Source organism: Peromyscus maniculatus, chromosome 3, assembly GCF_049852395.1.
Source record: "Peromyscus maniculatus bairdii isolate BWxNUB_F1_BW_parent chromosome 3, HU_Pman_BW_mat_3.1, whole genome shotgun sequence".
In the NCBI taxonomy this organism is placed as follows: Eukaryota; Metazoa; Chordata; class Mammalia; order Rodentia; family Cricetidae; genus Peromyscus; species Peromyscus maniculatus.
Window position 1 is genome coordinate 78,255,285 of NC_134854.1, and position 26,418 is coordinate 78,281,702.

Genomic DNA, 26,418 nt, shown 5'->3' on the forward strand with positions numbered 1-26,418 from the left:
AGATTCCATGTGTGCACCTCATTCCAGAAAATTCTACTTTGTTTTCTCTGTTCATTCCACAAGAAGTTACTAAAGCTGCGGGATTTCTTTCATTTCCTGTTGAAGACAGATTCAGAGCCACAGGTCCCTCAGCAGCGGAGCCCTTTCCTGGCGGAGTAAACAGTTTTTGATCTCAGTCTGTATACTTGGTAGTCAGTTTCATTCAGTTCGGCAAAGCATTTGCACACTGTCTCTTGCTGTTCAAGTGGTTTGAGAAGAGTGTGCTGAAGAGGGTTCCTGCCTTCAAGATCTGAGACACCCATTCACAGCTTTTCCACAGGACTGGGGGGCTTCCAAAAGACAAGTGGAAAGAACAGCCGAAGGCTGAGCAGAGAGTCTGGGCTGTGTCAAGGATAATGAAGCGGTGACACTATTGCGTACTCATTATTTAACAGGCCCCATTGTAAGAGCGTTAGATGAAGCACCTCATTTAATCCTGGTAACAACACTAGGAGGGCTATTGGATCCATTTTACAGGTGGGGAAATTGAGGTGCAGAGTGACCGAGCAGTGTGGATCTATATATGCAGCCTGCATGGGCCTCTGTCTTAGGGTTACTATTGCTATGAGGAAACACCATGACCAAAAACAACTTGGGGAGGAAAAGGTTTATTGGCTTACACTTCTACATCATAGTCCATCACTAAAGGAAGTCAGGGCAGGAATTCAGACAGGAACCTGGAAGGCAGGAGCTGATGCAGAGGCCACAGAGGGGTGCTGCTTACTGGCTTGCTCAGCCTCCCTTCTTTTTTTTTTCAAGACAGTGTTTCTCTGTGTAGCTTTGTGCCTTTCCTGGAACTCACTCTGTAGCCCAGGCTGGCCTTGAACTCACAGAGATCCGCCTGGCTGTGCCTCCTGAGTGCAGAGATTAAAGGCGTGTGCCACCACCGCCTGGCTTCAACCTCCCTTCTTATAGAATTCAGGACCCTCAGCCCAGGGATGGAACTACCCACAATAGGCTGGGCCCTCCCACATCAGTCACTAACTAATTAAGAAAATGCCCCACAGGCTGGCCTAAAGCCTGATCTCATGGAGGCATTTTCTCAGATAAGTTCTCCACTCTCCAATGACTCCAATTGACATAGAACTAGCCAGCATGTCTTCCTTCCTCACTGTCTCCAAGCCAGGCTAAGGAAGAAGGCTTTCTGAGGAGCTGATATTGCAAGGGTTTCCAGAGAGTGGGCGATTCCATGCTGAAGAGATGGTATCAACAGAAGATAGGGGCAGTGGTTTTAGCTGGGACACTGGGTGTGTGGGACCAGGAGGAGAGGGGACTGGTGGACTGGATAGATGAGTTGAAAGCCAGACTTTCTTTTCTAGGCAACAAAGAAATAAATCCCAAGTAGTTTGGGTGGTCTGGTGGTTTCTTAAATCAATGATTGTTAGTTATATAGATACATGGAGTACAATGTGGTAATTTGACGTGTGTGTGTGTGTGTGTGTGTGTGTGTGTGTGTGTGTGTATTGTGAAATGACTGAATCAAGATAGCATTTCTGGCTGGGCAGTGGTGGTGCACACTTTTAATCCCAGCACTCAGGAGGCAGAGGCATGCAGATCTTTGAGTTCAAGGCCAGCCTGGTGTACAGAGCAAGTTCTAGGACAGCCAGGGCTACACAGAGAGACTCTTTTGATTACCACCCCCCCAAAAAAAGATAGTGTTTCTGTTCCCTTAAACTTTAAACACCTTTTGATTGGTACATAGTAATTGTGCATAGTGTGGTTACAGTGTGATTTTTTTTTTTTTCTTCAAGACAAGGTTTCTTCTCTGTGTAGCTTTGCGCCTTTCCTGGAACTCACTTTGTAGCCCAGGCTGGCCTCAAACTCACAGAGATCCTCCTGCCTCTGCCTCCCAAGTGCTGGGATTAAAGGCGTGCACCAACACCGCCCGGCAGTGTGATGTTTTGATGCACATGTACTGACCAAATCAGGGTAATTGACATTTCCACCTCTTCATCCTTTGTGGGTGGAGTCTTGGATCATTTACCAGGTAGAGCCATGCTATAGGAAGCTTAATTAGTCCAGTGCAGTACTGAACAAAGTGGCAGAGGGGCAAGGAGCTGAGTTTCCAGGGAGAAGAAGCCTGAGGATGTGGGATGCAAGGAAGGCTGTGAGCCTGGAGGATGGGGCTGCAAGGATACAGGACCGTGTGGATCAGGGTGTTTTTGGACACTTACAGGGGAGCTTTTGTTTCCATATTTCAGGTCAAGCAGAACACAGATCCTGTGCAAAGTCTGCCAAGAGGCGTGGGGAGAGAGGGCCATTAGGGTGGTGCTGGCATGACTCTGGCTGGTGAAGTGCTTGCAAGGTGGACATTGCCAAGAGTGACCGATAAAAAGCATTAAGGCCAGAATTTTGCAGCGGGAGACCCACATGCTTGGCATGGGGCAAGAGAAAGGAGTGGTCAGCACAGAAGGGAGACGGGGAAGTCTGATCCAGCTCTGGTGAGGCAGAGATGATCCCCAGGAGGCAGTGGCTGGTAGTTTGAGGAGGGTGGGATGATGCTGATCTGGCAGCAGGATAAGTGGAGTGACTCATCGGTGGCTTCAGAGAGAGGGCTCTGGGTAGAAGGCTGGGGTAGAAAGTGGGCTGCATGGCGCTGATAAACAGGGGTAAGGACACCCAGAGAGCCAGGAGTCCTGCTCAAAAGACCTTCAACGAGAAGAGAAGCCTAGGGTATGGGTGACAGTTGGAGGTTGTGGGTAATTAAGGGGTAGGGGACTGTTTTCAAGCTGGGTAAGATGGGAGCATGTTTGCAAACCAAGGCCTGGGTTCCAGCTGCAGAGAGCAGAAATACATCATCCGCAGAGCCTGGAGGAGTCTGGGTGTGTGCTAGGGTTGGGTCTACTGGGGGACAGTACTCACAATTCATTTTCTGCCATGTTCCATGATGATAACTGATGTCTGTCGTGATGACCCCAGCGGGCATTGCAAGTTTCCAAAGTGCCTTTTAAGTCCCTAGTGAAAGGGCCGATTCTGCTCAGCAGAGCTTGTGAGCTACTTGCTTTCAATTGGCAGAGCCTTGGAAAGTCCACTTGTGGCGCACTGGACTGCCCTTGGGAAGCTGCACTTGATAGTGTTGCAGGACCTTGAAACCCAGCTCTCCTCTCTATCTTCAGTGGCTCTCAGCATAGCAAGGCAGAAAGAGCCTTGGGTTTAGAGTTGAACAGATCTGGGTACAGATCACAGCTCTGCCATGTACTAACAGGGTGACCTTGGGCAGTATTTCCCCTTCTTTGTAGATGAGTTTATTCATCTAAAGTGAGATAATATTTACCCTTGTAGGATTGTTGTTGCTACAAAGAAATAAAATACCACACATAAAAATGTGCTCCCTAACAGTTACATTAATAACGATCTTCCCATTCCATTTGGTTAGGCAAAACACTTTTTGTTGTTTTTGAAGACATTATTTATTTATTTCTATTTTATATGTGTGTGTGTGTGTGTGTGTGTGTGTGTTTTGCCTGCATGTATGTATGTGCACTATGTGAGTGCCTGATGCACACGGAGTCCAGAAGAGGGTTCTGGATCCCTTGAAACTGGAGTTACAGTTGTAGGCACTGGGAACTGAACACGGTCCTCTGCAAGTGTTCTTTACTGTATCACTTCAACCCCTGTTGGTCGTTTTTAGATGGGTATATTCCTAAACAGATGGGATGACAAGTAAGGTTGGCATCAAGATTATGCAAGACTGTGATGGCTAATGAGAAATGTTCAGAGTCCTGGTGAGCAAGGCTGTGGGCAAGGGTGGTGATAGCCTATATTCCTGTGTCTCTCTGTTCTGGGCAAGTCTCTCCTGAGGGGTCAGGTTAGTCGTTCCTCTGGTGCGTTTGTGAATGAATGGTGTTGCTAAAATTCCTTCCCAAGGGTTGACACAGGCAGTGTCTGTCTGTCCTTCCTGCTAAGGTCCCAGTGGGAGGTGGAGGCGTGATTCCACCAAAGTTCACTTTGGGGAACCAGTGAGCTCCTTGGGCTTCCTTATAGAACATAGGTGAGGGCTGCTAACAGGGACGTGGGTGCTCTTCTCCCCAAAAAGCTGCATCTGGTAATCTTTACCCAGCAGGGATGAGGGGTTCTCTGTAGATGCAAAGATGGAACCCCCGTTCTGGTCTTCAAACCCCCTTCACCCCTCCATGAGGGAGTATAAGCAGTCAAGAAGCCCACCTGGGGTGATCTTTTGTAAGAGGGCACAGATGAACTCCCCAAGATGGTGGTTGCTCGGCTGGATGACAGTCACTCACGACAGTGGCCCTGCTTTGTGGTGAAGCTTTTTCCCCCTCTGTTATGAAGGTCAAGGGGGAAGGGGTCCCTTCACCTGAAAACTCTGGAGGTTGGTACGGGTGTGACTCTTGACTTCTTCCGGGCAGTTCTTCTATAGGTCTGGACTGTGGGCTGGCACGTTGAGCTGCCCCTACCGGGCCGACACGATTGTGGTCCTGTCTCCCCTCTGCTGCTTCTTTAGGCAAGTGTAAAGACTCTAGGAGCAGGAGCATTCCTATAAGTGACAGTATGGCTCCCTATGGCCCCAGGGACACTTTATGTAAATTCTCTCTCTCCACATAAAATTTCCTTTCAGTGAAAAGGGAGAAGGCCACTGAGTACCCAAAGAGCGTCATCTATGGCAGCCAGGTCAAGCACTCTGCCCCTTGTCTAGAGACAAGGTTCAGTATTTCCCACCCACCTCCACCAAGCAGTATAGAAGCTCTTGTCTGGAGGGCGTGTGATAGGTGTCCAGGAGGCAGCCCTAAAGCTGCTAAGGAAATCTACCCACACCATAGACTGTAGCCCAGAGCCACCCTGTGCCTTACCAAAGCTTCTCAACAAGTCTCAAGTCACTTTCCATCCTAGATGTGACCAATTAGCCACCCTTAAAAGCTCTGGGAGCGAATTAAGTGAAGAAAAGTTGAACATGCCCCATTTTAGATCAAAACAGAAGCACAGCCAGCTCCTTTAATATTCAGCAAAGACATTACAACTGCTTTATTATTCTTCTTTTGAGAGAAAACGGCTCCAAAGGGAACGGGTCCTAAATGGGGGAGTCTGAGAGTGCTTAGACAGGGACCCTGGCTCTAAAGTGTCATTATATAAATGAAGCCACATAGAACTCTCAGGGGGAGCGTTGCTGTTTTAGGAGAGGCAGGCTGAAGTACTTAGCTGTGGTGTGGCATGTGTGTATCTACATGCACATGTCGAAAGAAAACATAGCAAATGTGACTTGTCATCATAAGTGAAGGCTACACTGGTATGTGTTGCATTCTGTCACTTTTCTTTTTTTTCAGTGAAGGCAAATTCAAAGTACATGGAACAGGTAGGGAAAAGTGAGTGGCAGATGCGATAGATCTCTTACCACTGAGAAAAGACCAAAAAAAAAAAAAAAAAATGAGGTCATAGTGTGTATCCTTAAATGTTGGGATCTGGATGAGGTGATGGCATAAAACGGGCTAGCCAAGAAATTGAGGGCACATGCTGATGTGATTGATGACCAGGTGCCTAGCAACCCCTTTGCCACACAGGGATGACTCCTAGGAACTGTGGCTGTCACAGAGCTGGCAGCTTGCACCAGTGGCACCGACCGCAGCCTGCCCAGGGTTGTCCTGGGAAGCTGGCTTCTGCCCTTCCCCCCCCACCTTTGCATCACCCCCATCCATCCTGCAAGGCCCAGAACCCACTTCTGACCCCCTGGATGTTTTCTTGAAACCCCGACTCTTTGATTAGACATACCTCATAGGTTCAACGTGACATTTCCAACAGCAGACTGCTTGGCGTGGTCCTAGCTGCTTCAAAAAGATTGATATTTATTCTGGAAAGAGCTCCAGATGCCATTGGTCAAAGCTCTTCCTGCCGGCTGAGTTATTGGGGCTATTTCTTGCCTACATGATTCCGGGGCTGCAGTCTAGTCTATGCCTCTGGACAGTGGCCTGCTGTGGGAGGGGATGATGGCAGGGGATGAGGCCAGCGAAGCAAGGACTTGGGGGTTGGGGAAATACAGGTCTGTCTCATTAGATTCAGATCCTTAGAATCCAGTAAGGCCAGAGTGTTGCAAGGGCTTCATTCTGCTTTGACAGGTTTTTATTTTTGCTTAATATTGTGTGTGTGTGTGTGTGTGTGTGTGTGTGTGTGTGTGTGTGTGTGTGCGCGCGCGCGCGCGTGCGTGCGTGCGCTTGAGACAGAGTCCCACTGTGTAGCTCTGGCTGCCCTGGAACTCACCACCCTCACCACCATATGTAGACCAGGCTGGCCTTGAACTGAGATCATGAGATCAGCCTGCCCCTTCCTCCCAAGTACTAGGTTAAAGGCATGCACTACCACCCCAGGCTTTGGCAGAAATTTTCTGGTTAAGGTGAAAAGAGACTGTTGCTTACATCCCCCGTCCCCTTACAAACTCCCATGAAATATTGTAGACTGCTTAGGGTCCGGAAGGGAAACGTGCCCTGTGCTAACATCTCACATCCCCGTGTTCTGACTTCTTGAGGCATTTGTGCGCTTCCCAGCTTTGGGACTCCGAGACTAAGTTTCAGCACTGATGCCCACTCCCCAGATCCACCTTGAACAGCCGTATTCTTAGCCCTGTCCTGAGTTCTCAGTGAATACCTCACCTGCCCGGCTTCCCACACATGAGCTGCCTGCGGGCAACAGCTGGGGACTCTCCTTAGAGACAGGAGGAGCAGAGAGGGAGGGGATCCTTGGTTTGGACTCAGGAACATTCACACCTCATTTCTAGAGAAAATAGCTGCCAGGAGAGGCACAGGAGGCAGCCTAGCTGGCTCAGGGACACACATCTAATTTTAGTCCCGGCTGAGCTGGTTCTAAGTTGGGGCTGGCTTACTCATGAAAATTCCACAGCTCTCTGGTTTATATGTGTTAAGCAGTGTAATGCCCAGCCTTACGAGGCTAGTGAACTTGAGACAGCATCTCCCCTCTTCTTCTTCTAAGAAACATCCAGAAAACAGTTTGTTCTTTGTGCAGTCAGAGTAGGTCAAAATTTCCTGGAGGTTCTTTTCCTGTAACGGGCAGTGTGGGATGGAGGGGAGAGCAGCGGGAGGAGCTAGTTTTGGTAGTTTTGGTGGTATCCTTTCCCTGTCCAAACTGGGGGAGGAGAGAGGCTTCCCAGGGCCTGTGTGCCCAGAGAGACCTCTGGTCATCCACCTGCTACAGTGGGTCATGGACTCCAGGGATTGAAGGATTAGTGGAAAAATTAATTAAAAAGATACCAGAGTCAGGCCTTGTGGGGAAGGCCTGTAATTCCAGCTACTTGAGAGACACATTCAAGATCCACAATTAGTCAGAACAATGTAGTGAGAACCTGTCTCAAAAAAGGGGGTAAGGGTGGGGGTGGGAAGGGCCTGAAGGTGTGGCCCTGTGGCCAAGCTCTTGCCTAGTATGCCTGAGGTTACAGTTTCAATCCTCACTACCACGAACAAATCCTGGACCCCGGTCAGTCTCAGAGACAGACTCAGAATTCCTGGGCCCGAGACTTGCCCATGTCTGTCTGGGTGGCCCCTAGAGTTCTTTCTTTCTTTTTTTTTTCCTGATTATTAAACCCAGCTCTATACATGCTGGGTGGGTTCTCTATCACTGAGCTTTCTAAATGGTGGTCTCTCAAGACAACTTGAAAATGTCACGGTGTGTTTGTGTATACATGTGTGTTAGTATGTATGTATGGAAGCCAGAGGTCAGTGCTGGATATCTTCCTTATTCGCTCTCTACCCTATTTCTTGAGACAGGGTCTCTTGCTGGACCTAGAGCTTGTCGATTTGGCGAGGCTGGCTAGCCAGCAAGTCCCCAGAATCTTGGTTTGCTTCTTTAGCTCTGAGATTACAGGCGTGTGCTCCATGCCCAGCTTTGTCCTTGGCTGCTGGGGATTGAACTCATGTCCTCATGGTTGTATGGCAAGCACTTTACCAACTGAGAAATCTCCTTGGCCCCTCTTTTATTTTTCTTTATTCAGTTGTATTCATTCTGTAGCCTTGGCATACCTTGGACTTGCGATCCTCTTGCCTCAGCCTACGGAGAGGTTGAGATTACAAGCTTGGGTCATTTGGCTTAGCTGGGTGGATTTTTAAAGAGAAAGAATAAAAATAGTCTCACTTTTGCATATTTTCTAAAAATAACAAATGGCATGTATGCATTTTGAGAACTCGTTGTAAACGAGGGTTCCTAGAGCTGTGTGAACTGAATGATAAACTAGACCCTCTTGGAGTTGTTAAAATTTTTGGACGAAATTGAGATAAATGGTCATTTTGAAGTTAGGGGTCCACCTATCAAGTGACAAGGCTCAGTGAAACATTTTACTATAGGGTTTCCCCTTTCCTCTGTGTCACCACGGACCTATGAGTCGAGGGACGGATTTGTGGGGGACAGCTGAAGTCTGAGCCTCAGTGTCCTCGTTTGTAAAAACAAGGCTCAGAGTCTCTGTACTCTGCACAGGACTTTGTGAGGATTAAACTGGAGGACCGCTCTGCGGGTGCCCGGGAAGGCAGACAGTGGCCACCATAAAGGCCAAGCTGGCGTTTAGAATACCTAGACTGTCCCAGGAAAGGAGACCCAGTTCAGGGGACATCATCTGGAGGCCACCTGGAGAAACAAGTGTCGTTTCACAGGAGTGCTTTGCTTTCTCCCTTGTCCTTTCCGAGCGGCTGTTCTGTTTGCGGTGGTCCAAATAGCGCTGTTTCACTGGCCACTCACAGGTCTTTAAGGGATACGGCCAGCCAGGATGTTCTGTGTGTTCAAAATGAAAATACGTCATGGTTGTTTTACACTGTTTTTTGGCATACTTAACCAAACAGAGCTAAATCGATTGAATGATTGATGAGACCAGGGGAAAGCGGCCTTTCTGGCACGGCTCCCTTCCTTCCCTGGATATGTTTGTTGGCCTTTATTGCGACATTAAGGGTAGGACCGCTGCCCCAAAGTGGCTTCTAGTCACAGCTAGGCAAACGTCTCCACACAGCTTCCTAGCCACTGTGGAAACCCCACCACCTCTGCAATGCCCTCCAGGCAGCCTGTTGGAACCTTATACTCCCTCCCTGTAGCAGGGCCAGGGTTATGGAGACATCCGTTCTATCAGTCTCTCATACCATCCTGGGAGGCAGGCCTGGCTGGGAAGCTTTGTTGGGCCATTTCTATTGGGTATTCATGCCCCTCGGGGGGGGGGGGGCGGTGCGTGGACCAGGAGTTGGGGAGTCCTAGTCACAGGTAACCTCAGTGGTTGTGTTGGCTGGCAGTGTAGCCTGGGCCCTCATCACCTCTGGAATACCTCTGCTCCTGCATGGACCAGGCTTCTCATCTCTTCCCCAGCATTCTTGGGCCCCTCCAGTTTTTTACCTTGAGTGGGCTTGGTTGAATTGGCAGCCCACGGTAGTGGGCAGAGGAGCATTGGCAGACCATGGTGAAAGTGGACCATGGACTGGCATCATTGTGTTTTGTGAACTGTCTGTCTCAGGCAGAAGATTGGTTGCTTTGATAAATTTGGTCATGTCCAGAGATGCAATCCATAGTGACCACTTTTCCCTCAAGAAGATGAGGATTCTCCTCTACACATTTTTCTTTTTCTCTTTCTTTCTTTCTTTCTTTCTTTCTTTCTTTCTTTCTTTCTTTCTTTCTTTCTTTCTTTCTTTCTTTCTTTCTTTCTTTCTTTCTCTCTCTCTCTCTCTCTCTCTCTCTCTCTCTCTCTCTCTCTCTCTCTCTCTCTCTCTTCCTTCCTTCCTTCCTTTCTTTCTTTTTTGAGACAGACTCTCTCTATGTAGCTCTGACTATCCTGGAACTCGCTATGTAGACTAGGCTGGCCGTGACCTCATAGAGCTCCGCCTATCTCTCTCCTGTGTGCTGGGATTGAAGGCGTGCACCACCACACCGGCCTCTTCTCACTATTTATTGAACTCCTGCCTCTCGGCATCAGTTACCTAGTGGAGCTGAACTCAGCCACGCCTAGAAACTTCAGCCCTGAGCAAGGGTAAGCAGAATGAGGACCACAAAGCCTTGCCCAGTGGTGTCCGCTGAGGGAAGGGTGACCTGCCCAAGTGTGGCTTAAGTAGTAAGAAGATGCATGCAAGGTCTCCAGCTTCCAGCAGGGGATACTTGAAAATGAATGGACCTGAGCGTCTACAGCCCAAGATTATGTGCCTGGCCTTGCCTGCTCCCAGGGTCTTGGGAAAAACACTGCACTCCCTCTCACCCTACTCAGTTCCTCTAAGGCAGTGGTTCTCAGCCTGTCGAATGGCCTTTCATAGGGGTCACATATCAGGTATCCTATATATCAGATAGTTACATTACGATTCATAATAGCAGCAAAATTACAGAAGCAGCAATGAAAATAATTTTATGGTTGGGGGTCACCACAGCATGAGGAACTGTATTAAAGGGTCACAGCGTTAGGAAGGTTGAGAACCACTGCTCTAAGGTGTCTAGGTTAGACTAGGTCTGGAATGGCTTTCTGACTTTGCAGACAAATGAGCTGCATCTAGGTGAACCGTGAGAGCTCCAGCACTCCCAGCGGGAGCACTCGATACTAACTGTATGCTGAAGGCCTGAGCCAAAGTGGAAGAATGGGAGTACACTGAGGGAAGGTCATAGATAGTACAGTTTTGTTTTGCAAGCTGTGTGCCCTTGAAGGAACCCTCTGAACGTGAGACTAGGGTAAATTTCTTTGTTCCTGGAATGTTCCAGAATCCAACTTGACTCATGGAATAGATATACAGGAAGGAGAAATGTTGGACGTGAGCTTGGATCTTGCCCGGCCTCTGCATACTTCTTGTCAAGGGCGTGTGCCAAAGCATTTCAGGAGGGACACATACGGAAAGAGAGTTAAGCTGAGAAATTATCACCCCCAAGAACAATGGTTCAGGAGGCCGGGGTACAACGTGTGTTCCCTCCAGCCAGATACGGGGCCCCGATGGATTTTCCAGGAGGATGCAGGGCCTTCAGTGCCCCACCCCCAATCTGTCATCACCGGGTGATGCCTATCTTTGTCCAACCTTCGTCATCATGGACCCGGATGAGAGAGACCTGGGTATGCGGCCCAATTCCCAATTAGGGATTTTCACCACTTGCAGGAAAATCATTTATTTGAGTTGAATTGTTAAGGCAGATTGTTTTCACAGTGTTCCAAGCAGAGCGCTTTCTTACAGGAAATAATCAGACCAGCCAGTTATAGTCAGGTTTTCCACATCCTCAAGAGGAAAGGAAAAAGATGGTGAGAGAAAAGAGAAAGGATCGAAGAAGAAGGACAAAGGATTTTTCTCTCTGTTCTGAAGGCTGACATTTGGGGAGCGGGCAAGTAGAGTGTGAAGGCCAGACATGGGTTAGGGCACACAGTGACTTCTCGATAGCCTGAAGTCCTTCCCGAGACCTCGTGTTCCCTGTGACTTAATTTTAAAAACATCTGCTGCTCTGGTGGTGGAGGGAGGCAGAAGAAGCCCCTCCATAGGCTTGGACACCTCCCATCCATCGCACTGGCCAGCAGAGGTGAGACACTCGGTAACTCCCTCCCCTCCTCTCCCTGCGCGAGCTTGGCAGGAACTCCAACAGGTGGCTTCCCATCATCGCTTGCGCTTGCCTCTGACTTCAGCACTGCACCTCCACTTTCCCTTAGGGACCTCAGCTGGGGCTACACAGGAAGCCAGAGGGATGGGGGACAGCAAGGTGAAAGGAAACAGAAACTCTACTGTGGAGCACTCGGAGGTTTAAGAAAGCCATTCCTATCAGCTGGCCCGAGGATGGGATGCACAGAGGCTGGGGCTTCTCTACAGGGCAGTCTCTAAGTGCAAGGTTTCTGCTGGAAATGTAGGAAAACAGCACCCAGCTGCTCAGAGGGCACCTCTGAGGACTCTGGGGTAGGATGTGTCTGAAGGGCTGAAGCCCAGCATCACCAGATGTTAACATCTTTAGAGTACCTCAAAGACGCCTCAGATTAGCATCCCTAGAGTGCCTCAGGTAAAATGGGGGCGGCGTGAGACTCAATTAGCACGCAGCCAGTGACGTCAATCTTCTTTGGTGTGTGCAATCCTTGACTGCTTGGCCAGATTCCTCTCTGGCTCTTGATGTCAGGGTCCATTCCCTTGTTGCGTGCCTCAAGTGCACTTTGAATGGGACACTTGGTACCGTGGATGTGAACGCAGGGTTCAGAAAGCCAGCCCCTCCCTCCAATTGCCCAGAGTCGTCTTTAGGACTGTCTGTTGGAGTTAATTCGTATTTTAAATCTCTCTTGTGTTGGTGTGAATTACATTACTAAATTTTCTGCTCTTCATTTCTTGCATCCCTGTGGGGTCATAACGTTCCTCAGACTCATGGCCAGTGCCGTTGTCCAGGGGTTTGTTTCCTAGATTGCACTTCCGTGGGCACATGTGAGACTCTTGGAGTCAAGGCTGTCCTTGCATCGTCCTGCGCCTCAGCTAACTCGCAGCAGCTGCTGTGTGTGTGTGTGTGGGGGGGCGGGGGGCTGTGCTCTGTATGGACTTGACACAGTCACTCAGTTGGCAGAACCTGCTTTGAGGGAAGATTTTTATCAATGAGAAAAGTGACGCACAAAAAGGCAAAAAAATCTGCCTCCCCGCACAGGGCTTCAGGGGTGCTCTGCGTTCCTGGCCAAGAGGGGCCCAGGGTCAGACTGGAGTGGAACCTGGCAGAGTTCTGTTAATTTGGTGGCAAAATCAGCAAGACCTCTTTGTGTGTGTGTGTGTGTGTGTGTGTGTGTGTGTGTGTGTGTGTGTGTGAAGGTGGAAAATAGAAATGACTTTAAAACATTTTTAAGCAGGTATTTAATTTTCAAGATCCAGGCATCACTATGTTGCTCAGGCCGCTCTTGAATTCTGGCTTGAGTGACCCTCTGGCCTCCACTCTCTGAGGGTGCCTGTTGGGGATAGGGGCATGAGGCATCCTGCCTGGTGGCAGTTTTTTAAAAATTTTATGATTATAGTTTCAGATTTTTTGTTCATTCTTTAGTCAATTTTGTGACTTTTCTTTTTAAATTGTGTGTGTGTGTGTGTGTGTGTGTGTGTGTGTTTGCGCGCGCGCGCGCATGCGCGTGCAAAGCTCAGAGGTCAGCTTTGTGGGTTGAGTTCTCTCTTTCCAGCTCTCTGTGGGGCCTGAGCTCTGGTCACCAGGCTTGTATGGCAAGTCCTCTACACACCAGGCCGTCTCACCAGCCCAATTTGGGGATTTTTCTAGAAGACGATCCAGTTTGTTAGTTTTCAAATGCCTTGTTTGAACCTGTTTCTCTGCTTCTTACTGAAGACATTCTGTTTAAAAGGTTTAGTTTTAACCCCCTTGACTTCTGAATGTTATTTACTCCATCCTTTCTCCTGGTCTCTCTGATGAACTGGGTTGGCATAGCGTGGACTCCAAAGGTGCGTTTCTGTTAGCCTCTCCAAAGAACTAGCTTGGGGATTGCCACACCAGGCGTTTTGTTCCCTTTAAGCCGTACTTACCTCCCCTGGTCTGCCTCTTCTGGGGATCCCGCTGCTTCGGGGCTTGGCTCTTTGCTGTCCACTTGTTCACAATAGCAGGTTCCCCATGCCACTCACTTCCCGCTGTTAACCACTTACCTGCTCCCCAGAGTTGAGTTGTTAGTGTTAACCACTTTGAAATGTTTCTATTTTCTACTATTATTTCTTTAGAATTATTAATGCATGGATTATTCTTTGGGGGGAGTGTAGAGGAGCTATTCTTTATTATTGGATTAAAAAAATTCTTTGCAGTCAGAAGTACAGCTTGGACTATTTTGAGATTTTCAGCCTGCATGTGTTCAGCTTTTAAAATTAAGCCCTAAGGACTTGCCAAGAATATATATTGTTTAATAATTGGATGTGTTAAACCAAGCATGTTATTTTGACTTTCAAGTATTCCTCTTTCTTAGTTGCTCCCTCCCATTTGAGGTATTATTTGCTGAAAGAGGTATGCTAAAATTTCCTACTGGATCCACAGGTTGAACACCTTCTTTTTCTGTTCTGTCAAAGCCTTGATCCTATATTTTGGGACTTCTGTTAGGAGGGATTCATGGTGGCTACATTTTCGCTTTTTAATTCTGTAATAAATAGGTTTATCACTAATAATGTTTTAATTCCAAAATCTATTTCCTCTGATAACATTTTTTGTCTCTGGAACTTTAGAATGGCTGGTATACAAGTAGCATATTTCCTGTGTTTTGCTGTTAAACTTTTGTATCATGTCATTCTCTTGAAAGAACACACAAGTAGCAAGAAAAATGCAATCTGAGTGTCTTAAGATTTATTTATTTTCATTTTATGTGTATGGGCGGTAATATGAGTATTATGTGTAGCACATGTATGCAGTGCCCACATAGGCCAGCAGTGGGCGCTGGAGCCCCCCTGGAACGGGCATGTTGGAGGGTTGTGAGCCACCATGTGGGTGCTGGGATTTGAACCCTCTGGAAGAGCAGCCAGTGCTCTTACCCTCTAGCCATCGCTTCAGCCCAAATGTCTGTGTTTTCATTGCAAGTTTAATCAGCTTGCTTTCCTTAGTTACTGACGTAATAGCTTTTCTTTGTCTTGTTGTATTGTATACGTTCATTTCCCTACATTTTCTTTATTTTTGTTTTTTTGAATTGACTGTTGTAAACATTTAGTACAGTCATGTAACCACCAACTCTACAGTTCTAAACATTTTCTTCCCTTCAAGTAAGATTCCTTATTCATTCATTTGGCAGTTCCTCTCCGTCCCCCTGTCTCTTAGCTCCAGGCACAGGGCAATGCGTGGTATTTCACCCAAATGGGACTGTGTGGTATGTGACCTTCAGTGTCTGTCTGATTCCTTTGAGGCTGTTGGCGTTGTAGCCAGCTCAGTATCCCATTCCTTTATGCAGCACGGTAGTATCTTGTGTCTTCACTTACCTACTGATGGGCATTTAGGGAGCTCCTGCCCTTGGGCTACTGTAAGTATGCTGTGTGGCCACTCCTGTACATGTTATCCCTGTCCTCTTTGGGCTCATGTGCCTAGGACTACCACTGCAGAGTCAGAGGGTCAGCCTAAACCTGCAAGAAACTGCCCAGCTGCTTTCTGATGGCACGTTTCCTTGGATTTGGAGATTACACAACCTGCTCTTCTGGTCTCTGCAGCCACTCTTAAATCTTTATCATGATCAGCTTGACAGCTCAGGACTGATTGATCTACCCCCGAGGAAGGAGAAGATTGAGCCTGGCGATCGCTTTCTGCTACTGTTTCTCTGTCTCTTGTCTGCAGCTACGTTTCCCTTTGCTTTTAGTGTTCCCGGTGGGTGTGGCTGATACTACTTTTATTGCCTTTTATTGTCCATTATCATTTAGTTTTACTTCAATGTTTTCCAGTTTCTTATAGCTCTCTTCTCTTCTCTTTTTCCTGAAGTTTGGCCCTTCAGTAATTGGCTCAGCGAAGGTCTGTGAGAATAAACTTGAGAGTCTTTGCCTAGCACTGTCTTCGGCTTACCTTTAATGCTAATTTTAGCTGGAAATTTCCCAACGGGTGGTTGTTTTTCTGTCCACTCTGAAGGTGTCTTCCCACCTCCGTTGCTGCTCTTGAGAAGCCTCTGTTGGAGTTGTCTCTAGGTAACCTACCTTTCCTCTAGAGCTTTCTTGTTCTCCGTGGCATTCTGGTCATCTCAGGTATGAAGTGTCCGGATGTGCATTTATGTTTACATGTCTCATTGAGGCTGTTGTATGTCTGTGAAGATTCGCAATCTGGAAAATTCTTAGCGGTTTTCTTTTCAGTGCTTTCCTGCATTCTGTCTTCTCTTTCCTTCAGAAGCTCCTCTTCAGTGTACCTGGGACTGCAGCATTTTCTCTTCCGTGTCTGTACCTTGCTCCTCCATGCGGCTTCTCGTCCGACTGAGTCCCAGTGGGGACTGTCCTTCCATAGCTCCTGATGTCCCCTCCTCGTTTCCCATCTGCTGTTTAAACTCACCAAGGTTTCTCCCCACTTACCATAAAAAAGCTCAAACCTGCAGTAAAGCTGAAGAAAATGAACCCCTGTGTCCCTGTCCCCTCCATCCAGCAGTTGCCAGGATCTGTCTGTCCTGTGCTTCTTACTGATGTGTCCGTATGTGTTTCTGTTTACGCACTGTTTTACTGAGAATAAAAGTCAGTATCATGATATTTCAGCTCAAATTTTCTAAGGACAGCAACATTTTCTACCCAGCCACAGGGCCATTATCACCCTCAGGGAAGGTCACAGAAACCTAGTAATATTATCTATAGCCTTTGTTGTAACCTGTAACTAATCTGGCCAAGTGTTCAGTGGTGGACGTAGGAGAGTGAGGCGCCTCTTTCTTTCTGTTCCTCTTTTATTAAAAATAGATTCTTTTCTCATACGATATATCCTGATTACAGTTTTCCTTCCCTCTACTCCTCCCAGTTCCTCCCCACCTCCCATCCCATCCGGATCCACTCCCTTTCTGTCTCTCATTAAAAAAGAACAGGCTTCTAAGAGATAGCAACCAAACAGAACAAAATAAAACATAGTAAGATATAACAACAACATATTATCATATTGAATTTGGACAGGGCAAACAAAAGGAAAAGAGCCCAAGAGAAGACACAAGAATCAGAGACCCACTCATTCACACACTCAGGAGTCCTATAAAACTACTAAACAGAAAGCTATAGTATATAAAAAAAGAACCTGGTGCAGGCCCGTACAAGCCCTGCACACGCTGCTTCAGTCTCTGTGAGTTCATATGAGCTTTGCTCAGTTGACTTGTAGAACCTTGTTCTCCTGCTGTCCTCCATCCCTTCTGGCTCTTACACTGTTTCTGCCTCCTCTTCCTCAGAGCTTCCCTGAGCTCTGAAGGGAGGGATTTGATGGTGACATCCCATTTAGGGCTGAGTGTTCCAAGGTCTCTCACCCTCTGCACAATGTCGGCTGTGGGTCTCTGTATTTGTTCCCATCTGCTGCAGGAGGAAGCTTCTCTGATGATGACTGAACGAGGCACTGATCTATAAATATAGCAAAATATCATTAGGAGTCATTTTATTGTTATTTTATTTATTTATTTATTTATTTAGACCAGTAGTATTTGTTTCTCCCCTAGAGAACTGGGCTCTGTAGTCTCTGGTTTTTGGTCACACAGCAGTGTCGGGGTGGGTTCCATCTGTGGAGTGGGTCTTGTCAAATCAGACATCAGTTGGTTGCTCCCACGAAGTTTGTGCCACCATTGCCCTAGCATGGTTTGCAGGCAGGACAGATTGTCGATCAAAGGTTTTGTGGCTGGGTTGGTGTTCCCTTGGTGGCCTGCAGAGCACCTTTCCATATCATAGACACTAGAACATGGGGGTGAAGGCTCTCTGTAGGCACCAGCCTGACTTCTCCAAGTTCAGTGAGCTGTGTGGGTGTTGTCTTCAGCAATGGGGCCTTGCTCTCAGTTAGTGGAGAACAACCTATTGTCTTGGCAACAGCCTGGGTTGTGTGGGGATTTCCATGGGACCCCTTTGGCTAACAACTCAATTGGATGTATCCCAGTCTCAGTTCTGGAAGCTTTGTTTGGTGACAAGAGATGGCCAGTTGGGACTCCTTCTCCCTCATTATTTGGAGACTTCCATTAGGATCTACTTCATATATTTTAGGAAGTTTCCACTGTACTAGATTCCCATATCACCCATCAAAGGTCCCTCAATTACAGCTGTCTTTCCCCATAATCCTTCCCTCAACCCCATGTCCCCTCCCCCTCCCCACCTAATCTCAGTTCTATCCTTTTTCCAGTCCACCCATAAAACCTATTCTATTTCCCCCTCCCAGGAAAATTCATGTGTCCTTCCTAGTCCCTTTCCTTTATGCCTAACCTCTTTGGGTCTATGGATTGTAGCTTGGTTATCATTTATTATTATTATTTAATGGCTAATAATAAATAATGATATGATTTATTATTTAATGACTAATATCCATATATAAGCAAACTCATATCATATTTATCTTTCTGGGTCTGGGTTACCTCACTCAGGATGATTTTTTGTCTGGTTCCATCCATTTGCCTGCAAATTTCATGTTTTTTTTTTTTTTTTTGTATTTCAAGACAGGGTTTCTCTGTGTTGTTTTGGTGCCTGTCCTGCATCTTGCTCTGTAGACCAGGCTGGCCTTGAACTCACAGAGATCCACCTGGCTCTACCTCCTGAGTGCTGGGATTAAAGGCATGTGCCACCACCGCCCGGCATGATGTCATTGTTTAAAGAGTTGAGTAATACTCCATTGTGTAATACATTTTCTTTATCCATTCTTCTGTTGAGGGACAGCTAGATTGTTTCCAATTTCTGGATATTATGAATAGAGCAGCAGTGAACACGCCTGAGCCAAGTGTCCTTGTAGTAGGATGGAGTGTCCTTTGGGGATATGTTCAAGAGTGGTATAGCTGGATCTTGAGGTAGATTGATTCCCATCTTTCCGAGGAATTGCCACACTGATTTCCATAGTGGCTGTACAAGTTTGCTCTCCCACCAGCAGTGGAGGAGTGTTCCCCTTACTCCACATCCTCACCAGCATGAGCTGTCACTTGTGTTATTGATCTTAGCCATTCTGACAAGTGTGAGATGAAATCTCAAAGTAGTTTTGATTTGTATTTCTCTGATGGCTAGACATTTCTAAGTGTTTTTCTGCCATTCGAATTTCCTCTATTGAGAAGTCTTTATTTATATCTGTACCCCATTTTTTAATTGGATTTTTTTTGTTATTTTATTTTATTTTCCAGAGCTGAGGACCGAACCCAGGGCCTTGCACTTGCTAGGCAAGTGCTCTACCACTGAGCTAAATCCCCATCCCCTAACTGTATTATTTTTTTTGATATATAGTTTCTTGAGTTCTTTATATATTTTGGATATTAGTCCTCCATTGGATGTGGAGTCGGTAAAAATCTTTTCCTATTCTGTAGACTGACGCTTTGTCCAAATGATGGTGTCCTTTGCCTTACAGAAACTTTTTAGTTTCATGAGGTTCCATTTACTAATTGTTGAACTAAGGAGGCACCCCTTTTTATCTTTATAGACCCTGATCAGATTTTCGTACATGTCCCCAAACTGTTCTTTCAGGCTTTACTTTCTTTAGTCTGTCTGCCTCAAGTGTTATTCACTGCATTGACTAACATGCCTACCCTATTAACTCAAACAGGTTTGGAGCCTTTCTGGATGGTTTGCTTCAATACTGGGTAGTTCTGCTAAGCATTCTCATTTTAGAGACGATGTGACTAAGATGTACCCTGCCTTTTACCCCACATCATTAATGTAATGTCACCCTTTTATTTTGGGTGACACTAAGTTGGGGCACACTTCAATGTGTATCAATTATTCTATTACCAAGGAGATAACTTTCCCTTTTGTATTAATAAGTAATCCACTTACAGGCCATGTAAATAACCCTGTTCTTAAAAGTCTTTCATCCAGTGGTATTAGCATCTGGTAATGATTTTCTTACGTACATAACCAAATTGGTCTAAAGTGATTTTCTCTTTTCAATACACCTGCACGTATTTGTTGAGTGTTCTGCAGAGAACTTTTCCATCCTGTTCTCTCTATTCTGTTCCCTCGTACCGGGCTCATGGCTCTTTTTCAGTATTGCATAGGTTTCTTCAAAGCTGCTCGCTGCTTTTTTTGTGGTGTCTTCTTTCTTACGATTTCTGTCCCTCTAAGGAGCCGCTCCCTCTACTCTCTAGTGTAAAGTGCTTCTTTGGTTGCCCTGGTGTCTCGGCTCCGAGCATGCTGCTTGTGTCTGTAGGCTTTCACTATGCACTCATGAAGTTTATGTGTTTGAGAGATTGCTCCCTGCCCCCCTTGCCTTAAACAAAATCCTTTTACATTACCTCTTTTGGATGTGCTGGGATATCACTGATGTGGGGAAAATTTATGTTAATTTCTTAGATTTTAGATTCTTGTGCCATGGGAATGGGGACCAATGAACTCCACTGCCTCGGGGTTGTGGTATTTCATTAAGGATGGTAAGGGTCAGGGATCGATGCCCTTGCTCTCCTGAGACACCTCTCCTTGAAGCATAACTAACCTGGTCAAGTGTCAGTGGCCACATAGAAGAATGAGGCACTGTTTGTCCGCATTGTGCTAGGAACTGATGAACTGCTTCTGAAGGTGCTGGGATGCCAGGGCAGGAAAGATTTTTTTCAGACCAGGATACATCCGTTCTTCATAGCCCCATGTCTGTTCACTGCCACACGGTGAATAGAGACATTCAGCACCGCCCCCCAAGGAAATTTGTTTCCTTAAACGCAAGCACCTTGCCTGCAGTTGTATGGATTTAGATAGGGCAGGTATAAAGCCCAGATCTCTCAGTGGCACTAAAACCAAAACAAAACAACTTCTATTATTTGCTTAGGCCTTAGAAGCTTGCTTGTTTTCTAATGAGAGTCAGAAAGGGATCCCGATGGGAGGAGAGTGGGGAGGAACTGGGAGGAGGAGAGGGTAGAGGGAAGGAAACATAATTAGGCATAATACCTAGTTGTCCAAATATACACTGAATATAATTCTTTTTTCCTTTTTATTGAAAACAGACTTTTTTTCCCCACATAATATATCCTAACAGACTCATGCAGGCCCTATGCACGCTGCCTCAGTCTCTGTGAGTTCATGTGAGTTGATCCTGTTGATTTAGGTCTTGTTTCCTTGGTGCTCTCCGTCCCCTCTGGCTCTTGCACTCTTTGTGCCTCCTCTTCAGAAGCGTTCCCTGAGCCCCGAGGGGAAGGATTTGATGGTGACATCCCATTAGGGATGAGTGTTCCAAGGTCTCTCACTCTCTGCGTAGTGTCTGGCTGTGGGTCTCTGTATTTGTTCCCATCTGCTGCAGGAGGAAGCCTCTCTGAGGATGACTGAGCAAGGCACTGATCTATGAATCTAGTAGAATGTCATTAGGAGCCATTTTATTGCTACTTCTTACTGTTATTATCAAAGAACAGCAGAATTTCATTTTACCCTAGGTCCCTGGGCTATCTTAGTCTCTGGTTCTTGATCACCCCAAGAGTGTCGGGTATGGGTTCTGCCTCGTGGAATGGGCCTTAAGTCAAATCAGATAGTGGTTGGTGACTCCCACAAGCTTTGTGCCACCATTGCCCTAGCATGTCTTGAAGGCAGGACAGCATTGTAGAGCAAAGGGTTTGTGGCTGGGCTGGCATTTATGTTTTTCTTTTGGAGGTCTACAGAGCACCTTCCCATACCAAAGACACTAGAATGTAGGGTAAAGGCTCTATGTTGGCACCAGCTCAGCTTCTCCATGTGAATGAGCTGTGTGTGTGTGGGGGGGTGTCTTCAGCAATGGAGTCTTGCTGTCAGTTTGGGAGAGCATCCTATTATAATCTTGGCAGCAACCTGGGTTGTTTGGGAGATTCCCATGGGACCCCTTTGGGCAAGTTTCAGTGGTTCTTTCTACCCAAACAAGGATTCAGTTCCTTGGGGACTAAGTCCTGTATACTTCTGAACATAGGCCCTGACTCTCTCTGTGGAATGTGATGAGGAACAGACATGGGGTGGAGGTCATCTAGGTATGACAAAATGCCTGTCTGCCATTGGCCCTTGATTCCCGCCGCTGGGTTGTCTGCACAGCGGCACTTGGAGAAAACGTTTTGAAGCCTTGATTTATCTTTTTGTCTTTGTTGTTTCTAGTCATTTTCACTGAAAGGCGAGAACACACTTTTAAACTGCCCTTTTAAACTCTGCAATGCTTAGCCACAAAGGGCCACATGAAAGGAACAATAGCACATTCTCCACATGTGAGCACACTCGAGGTCCCCTTTGGTGAGGAGATCTATGGGACGTGGGCACAAAGCTCCTCCTGCAGCTGATGGATAGCCCTCTGGGTGGAAGTCCCATGACCGGGGGAGGCCCTGCTGTTCCCCGCTCAGTGGACATGCCGTCCCACCCTCTCATGAGCTACCAGGAACTTTGAGACTCTGCCTCACCATTCCTAGGATGCCATAGAGGTCCCTGGCGGGGACAGGGTGTACCAATGAAAGGAGTAAACCGAGTGAGGTGTTTGAAACCAGGTGCCTGGGTTTGAGGCCTGGTGTTGGCAGTTCTAAATTGCACGGCCTTGTGTAAGTCACCTGGTTTCTGTGAGGGTTATTGCATCAATTAGCTTCCTCTCTGGAGCACTGGCTTGTGTGTCCATCCAAGACTCGGTGAGACAAGAGGATACTGCAGTCCTCTTTCCCTCCTGGACGCCATACTAAGGCTGCCACTCCATGGAAACAACATGAATTTAATGGCTCCTGGTTCTGAAGGCTGAAGTCCGAAGTCAGTTTCACTGGGCTAATGCCGAAGAGTTGGCTTGGCTCTGAGGGAGAGCCTGTGTCCTTGCCTTTCTACCCTCCATGGCCCACCTATCCTTTGCTTGTGGCTCAGCCTCCCATCTGCAAAGTGTGCCAACCCTGTTTCAGCATCTGTCAGCTCTTCTGGGTCAGGGCTCCTTTGGCTTGTGACCTCACTGTTTCTGCCTGGAGACCCAGGATCATTCTCCATCTCAGATCCTTCACATGCCCATTTTCACTGTAGGAGAAGGGCTACAGGTCCTGGGGATTAGAATGTGGACATCTTGGTGGGCTAGCCTGCTACACCATCTTATACATTTTTCCCCGTTGGGAGACAGGCCTAATAGGTAGCCCTTCATTTGTGCTGGGGGTGGTGGTGAATGCATGAATGAGTGAAGGTATGCTGTTGGTGGGGGGGGGCACTGCAGTTGGCCTTTAGGGCACTAGGAATCTGCCAGAGGGTATTCAGTGTAAAGGCCATAGTATATGAGATGGCCCAGTGGCTTGTCCCGAGATGCTCAGCCCAGGGCAAGGCAGGTGGAGTGTGGGGGCTCAGCAGGGCCTCTGGGGAGAAGTGGGCAGGTCACGTAGAACCTTGCAGAGCACTTTTAAGAGGCCGGCTTCTTGTTTTAGAAGGAAGTTATGTGAGATGGCTACTGCCATTAACTTTGGAGTTGTGGCTCGAGTTAAATTCCTGTGCTGCCACTTGCTTGATCCAAACCACGGAAAACTGCCGAACCTCTCTTGAGACTCAGGGAAATAACTACTTCAAAAGGCACTTTTGAGAGACAGACAGCCTTGGAGGTTTTCAAAGCACATGGTCTAGTGCCTGGGATAATCCAAAGAACCAGGGGGAATTTGTTGTTAATGCTGTGGTTACTTTGGTAAATACGGAATTGCTGTAGGTGATGGTGATGAGGGTTAGCAGGGACCTTTCATGTCAGACCGGGCTCTGCACACATGTCATAGGAAGATGTGGGAACTGTGGACAAGCCACTCTGGGTGTCAAGATGGCACTAAGAGGCTGCTGAGATTCCATGAGAGAGGAAGGAGCAGAGCCAAGTGGGTTTAAGAAGGCCCTGGTGGCCTTGGAGTGCTTGTGAGATGCCCTTGCTGTCCCCACCTGAAATGCTTCACAAGGACTATAGAAGCCATCTTTGGCCAGTGCTTGGGCCTCATGTTCCTTGCCAGTTCCTGGGCTCCCTGTTCCTTCACCACAGTGCCCAGGTCCTCAGCCCCTGCAGTGGAGCAGATGAGCTGGGCAGAGTCTGTGGGAAGAGGCTTTGGATGGCGGTGCAGCTTAGTTCTGCCTCATGGTATTGCCGGGGTGCTCTGCCTCTGTAGACTCCTCTTCCCAGCTTCCCAGAGCATTCTTCCACCATTCTCCTCACAAACACCTGGCAAGTCCTGGTGGAATAGGACTCAGAGGTTCTTTGGGTTTGAATGAAATACAGTGGCTTCACTGAATGGGATGGGCATGGGGTGTGTGGGGGAGGAGAGCAGGCTGCTTGGGAGGGAGGTTTTGGAGCTGCAGAGAAACTCAGGGTCCCACAGGGTCTGAGAACTGTGTGTCCTACACCGTCTTCACTCACACCCTTCATACATCTTTAGGAGGAAGCCAGTTCAATGGAGGGCACCGTGGCGAGACTATGATTGTTCCTGCAGTCATATCTTAGCCTGCAAAGACGGTGGAGGAAAATATATTTCAATGCCATGTTCAAAAGAACTGTCATTTTCGACATAGTAAATGAGTTTTTGGAGAATGATGTAAGAGTGTTGCTCTCAATGTGTTCTATTTCCTTTAGTTCAGATTGATGCATGATGGGGGGAAACAAATCTAAGTGGAGCTTACTACATGGGTGGAGGCTCTGAACACACACACACACACACACACACACACACACACACACACACACACACTCACACAAATCAGAAATCAGAACCACAAGGCCAGTGTCCTTTACATACCGTGGCACATCCCAGAAGCCTCTTTTAAATAGCCACACATGGATTTCCAGGGAAGCTGGGAGAGAAGAAATAAATAAGCAAACCCAGCTTTGAAACCATGAGTGATGGGACAGACACATTGATGATAAGACTTGCTCTTTGCCTGTCCCCAGTGTATCCCAGTGACCAGTGAGCTTCGTTGGCATGTAGCCTGCTCAAGGCACTCTCTGGGTATCAGGGCCAGGTAGTCCTTGCAGTCACCTGTACTGTTTATGTGCCTCTGGCATTCTCTTCTACACTGACATTTTCTTTTTTCTTTTTCAGGGAAAATCAGTTGATGTCTGAAAAGGCCAGTGATGAACCAGATGCCCTGTTGCTAGGTAGGTGAGGCTCATCCCTCTGCTGTGTCTAGGCAGTGGCAGGGCTCCCTCCAGGCTTGGTGGGAGACTCCTCACCAGCCACCTCAGGGCCATGGTGCTCTGTTCCTTCAGTGTCTCCATCTACTGCCTGCCTTTCTCCTCTGGACGGTTCATTCTTTAAAAGAGGGATTGGTTATATAGGTGGATGTAGTCACACATGCTTTGCAACCCCAGCACTCAGGAGGCTAAGGCAGGAGGATCCCAAGTTGGAGGCCAGCCTGGGGCATGTGGCAAGACTCTGCATTGGGCTGTGTAGACTTGGCATAGGATGGATTTCAATGTTCAAGCTTCAACCACCCACCCACCCACCCACCCAACCAACGAATAGCTTGTTTCCCCACAGCAAACCAGACCATCCCACAGAACCTCAGTTTCTTCTCTCTGGGCCCGCACTGCACAGCTGTAGACACAGGAGCTCTTTGGGGCCATTTAGAATGTTTCCGGAAGATAATTCCGGGCCAGAATCTGAGGGTTCATAGGCCTGATTGAGGTCTAAAATGCACAGGGACGGGTGAGGGGCCCTGCTTCAGCCCCATGCGTTTCACACAGTGCCTGCATCTCTGTCGCTGCACTCTGAGATCAAAGCGGAGCCTTTATTTCCACTCTAGCTTTGAAGCAGTTTCTTTCTGTCTGTAATCCTTGAAGACAGAGTCTGGTAGGAACTCCGGAGTGGACAATGACAGGGCAGGGTTGGCCGTGAAAGAGTGAGCTTGAGTGCTCTTGAGTCTGCTCTCCTGGAAGCCAGCCCTTTACCTGCTGGTCTTTCTTGGCACATAGAAGCGATTCACTTGCTTTGCCTCTTTCTCCCTTTTAAACATTCCCTTTTAAGCTGTAGGAGGAGAGGAGTACTCTTAGAAGTTCCTGGCTTGGACCTGCAGCCAACAGTGAGCTTTGATCTAGCTGAAAGTACAGGCCGGGGCTCTGATCATGGAGGCTGGCTTGTTTATGCCGTGTGTAATGCACTTCAGAGGTACCAGAGCCTCAGAAATCACCAGGAACCCGCTGGTGGGGATGATGTGGCCCAGCCCAGGAAGGGCAGGTTTCTGTCCATGGCTGTGCAGAGTAAAGGATGCAGTCAAGAAGCTCCGGAACTCAAAGCCTCTGGGTTGTGCAGCTCTTGAAGCTTTTCAGATGAAAGTGACTCTGTTTAGACACAGTTCCCAGCCTTCGGAACGCCCCTCGGAAGGGAAGCTTTTGGGCAGTTCCCAGAAGCCATTTGAAGTACTTTCTGGAAGGAGGGGACCCTCTTCTGCTGGCTTGGAGGATGAATCAGACAAGGATAAGGAAGTAAAGGATGAAAACAGAGTTAGGGGAGAGAAATAGAGGGAGTTGAGGAGCAAAGGATATGGGCTGCAGGAAAGAGGCAGTGCATTCTGGTCCATGTTCTCCTGTTTCCCTTTGGTCTGGTTTAGGAGCCTTCGTTTGCAGCCCCCTGCAGACCTAGGTGAGGCTTTGCTGAAGGCAGGCTGCTGAGTGGAGATTATCTTGTATTCTTGGAGGGCAGAACTGGATGGCCTCAGAGAGAGAAATGTCCTCTCCTAGAAATGCATGAGCTTCAAGAGATACAGGAGACAAGTTCTGTGATGGGCCCTGGAAGGTCCACAACGGTGGCATTTAGGCTCGACTTTAAAGGATGAGCCAGGTCTTGCCCAAGGGATATATGGAAGTAACTGCTCACAAAGAGGCAGTGATGAAAGTGAGAGAGGCTATGGAGAGGAGCGGGGCCCACAGGGAGGTGGGTGTCAGGAAGGGGCTGGAGCAAGCTAGCAGAGAGGATTCTGAGTGCTGTGCTAAGGT

At 47.6% G+C, this 26,418-nt stretch overlaps 1 protein-coding gene across 6 annotated transcripts in view; it reads left to right on the top strand.

Annotated features, from left to right (window-relative positions):
• The window catches only part of Mindy4 (MINDY lysine 48 deubiquitinase 4), a 109,466-nt gene that overhangs the window by 26,345 nt on the left and 56,703 nt on the right, over positions 1 to 26,418 (top strand). For all 6 annotated transcript variants that reach the window (XM_076566850.1, XM_042273364.2, XM_042273362.2 and 3 more), the window contains one exon: positions 24,527 to 24,582. In XM_076566850.1, the coding sequence (XP_076422965.1) occupies positions 24,527 to 24,582 (56 nt within the window). The remainder of the gene's footprint in view (positions 1 to 24,526; positions 24,583 to 26,418) is intronic.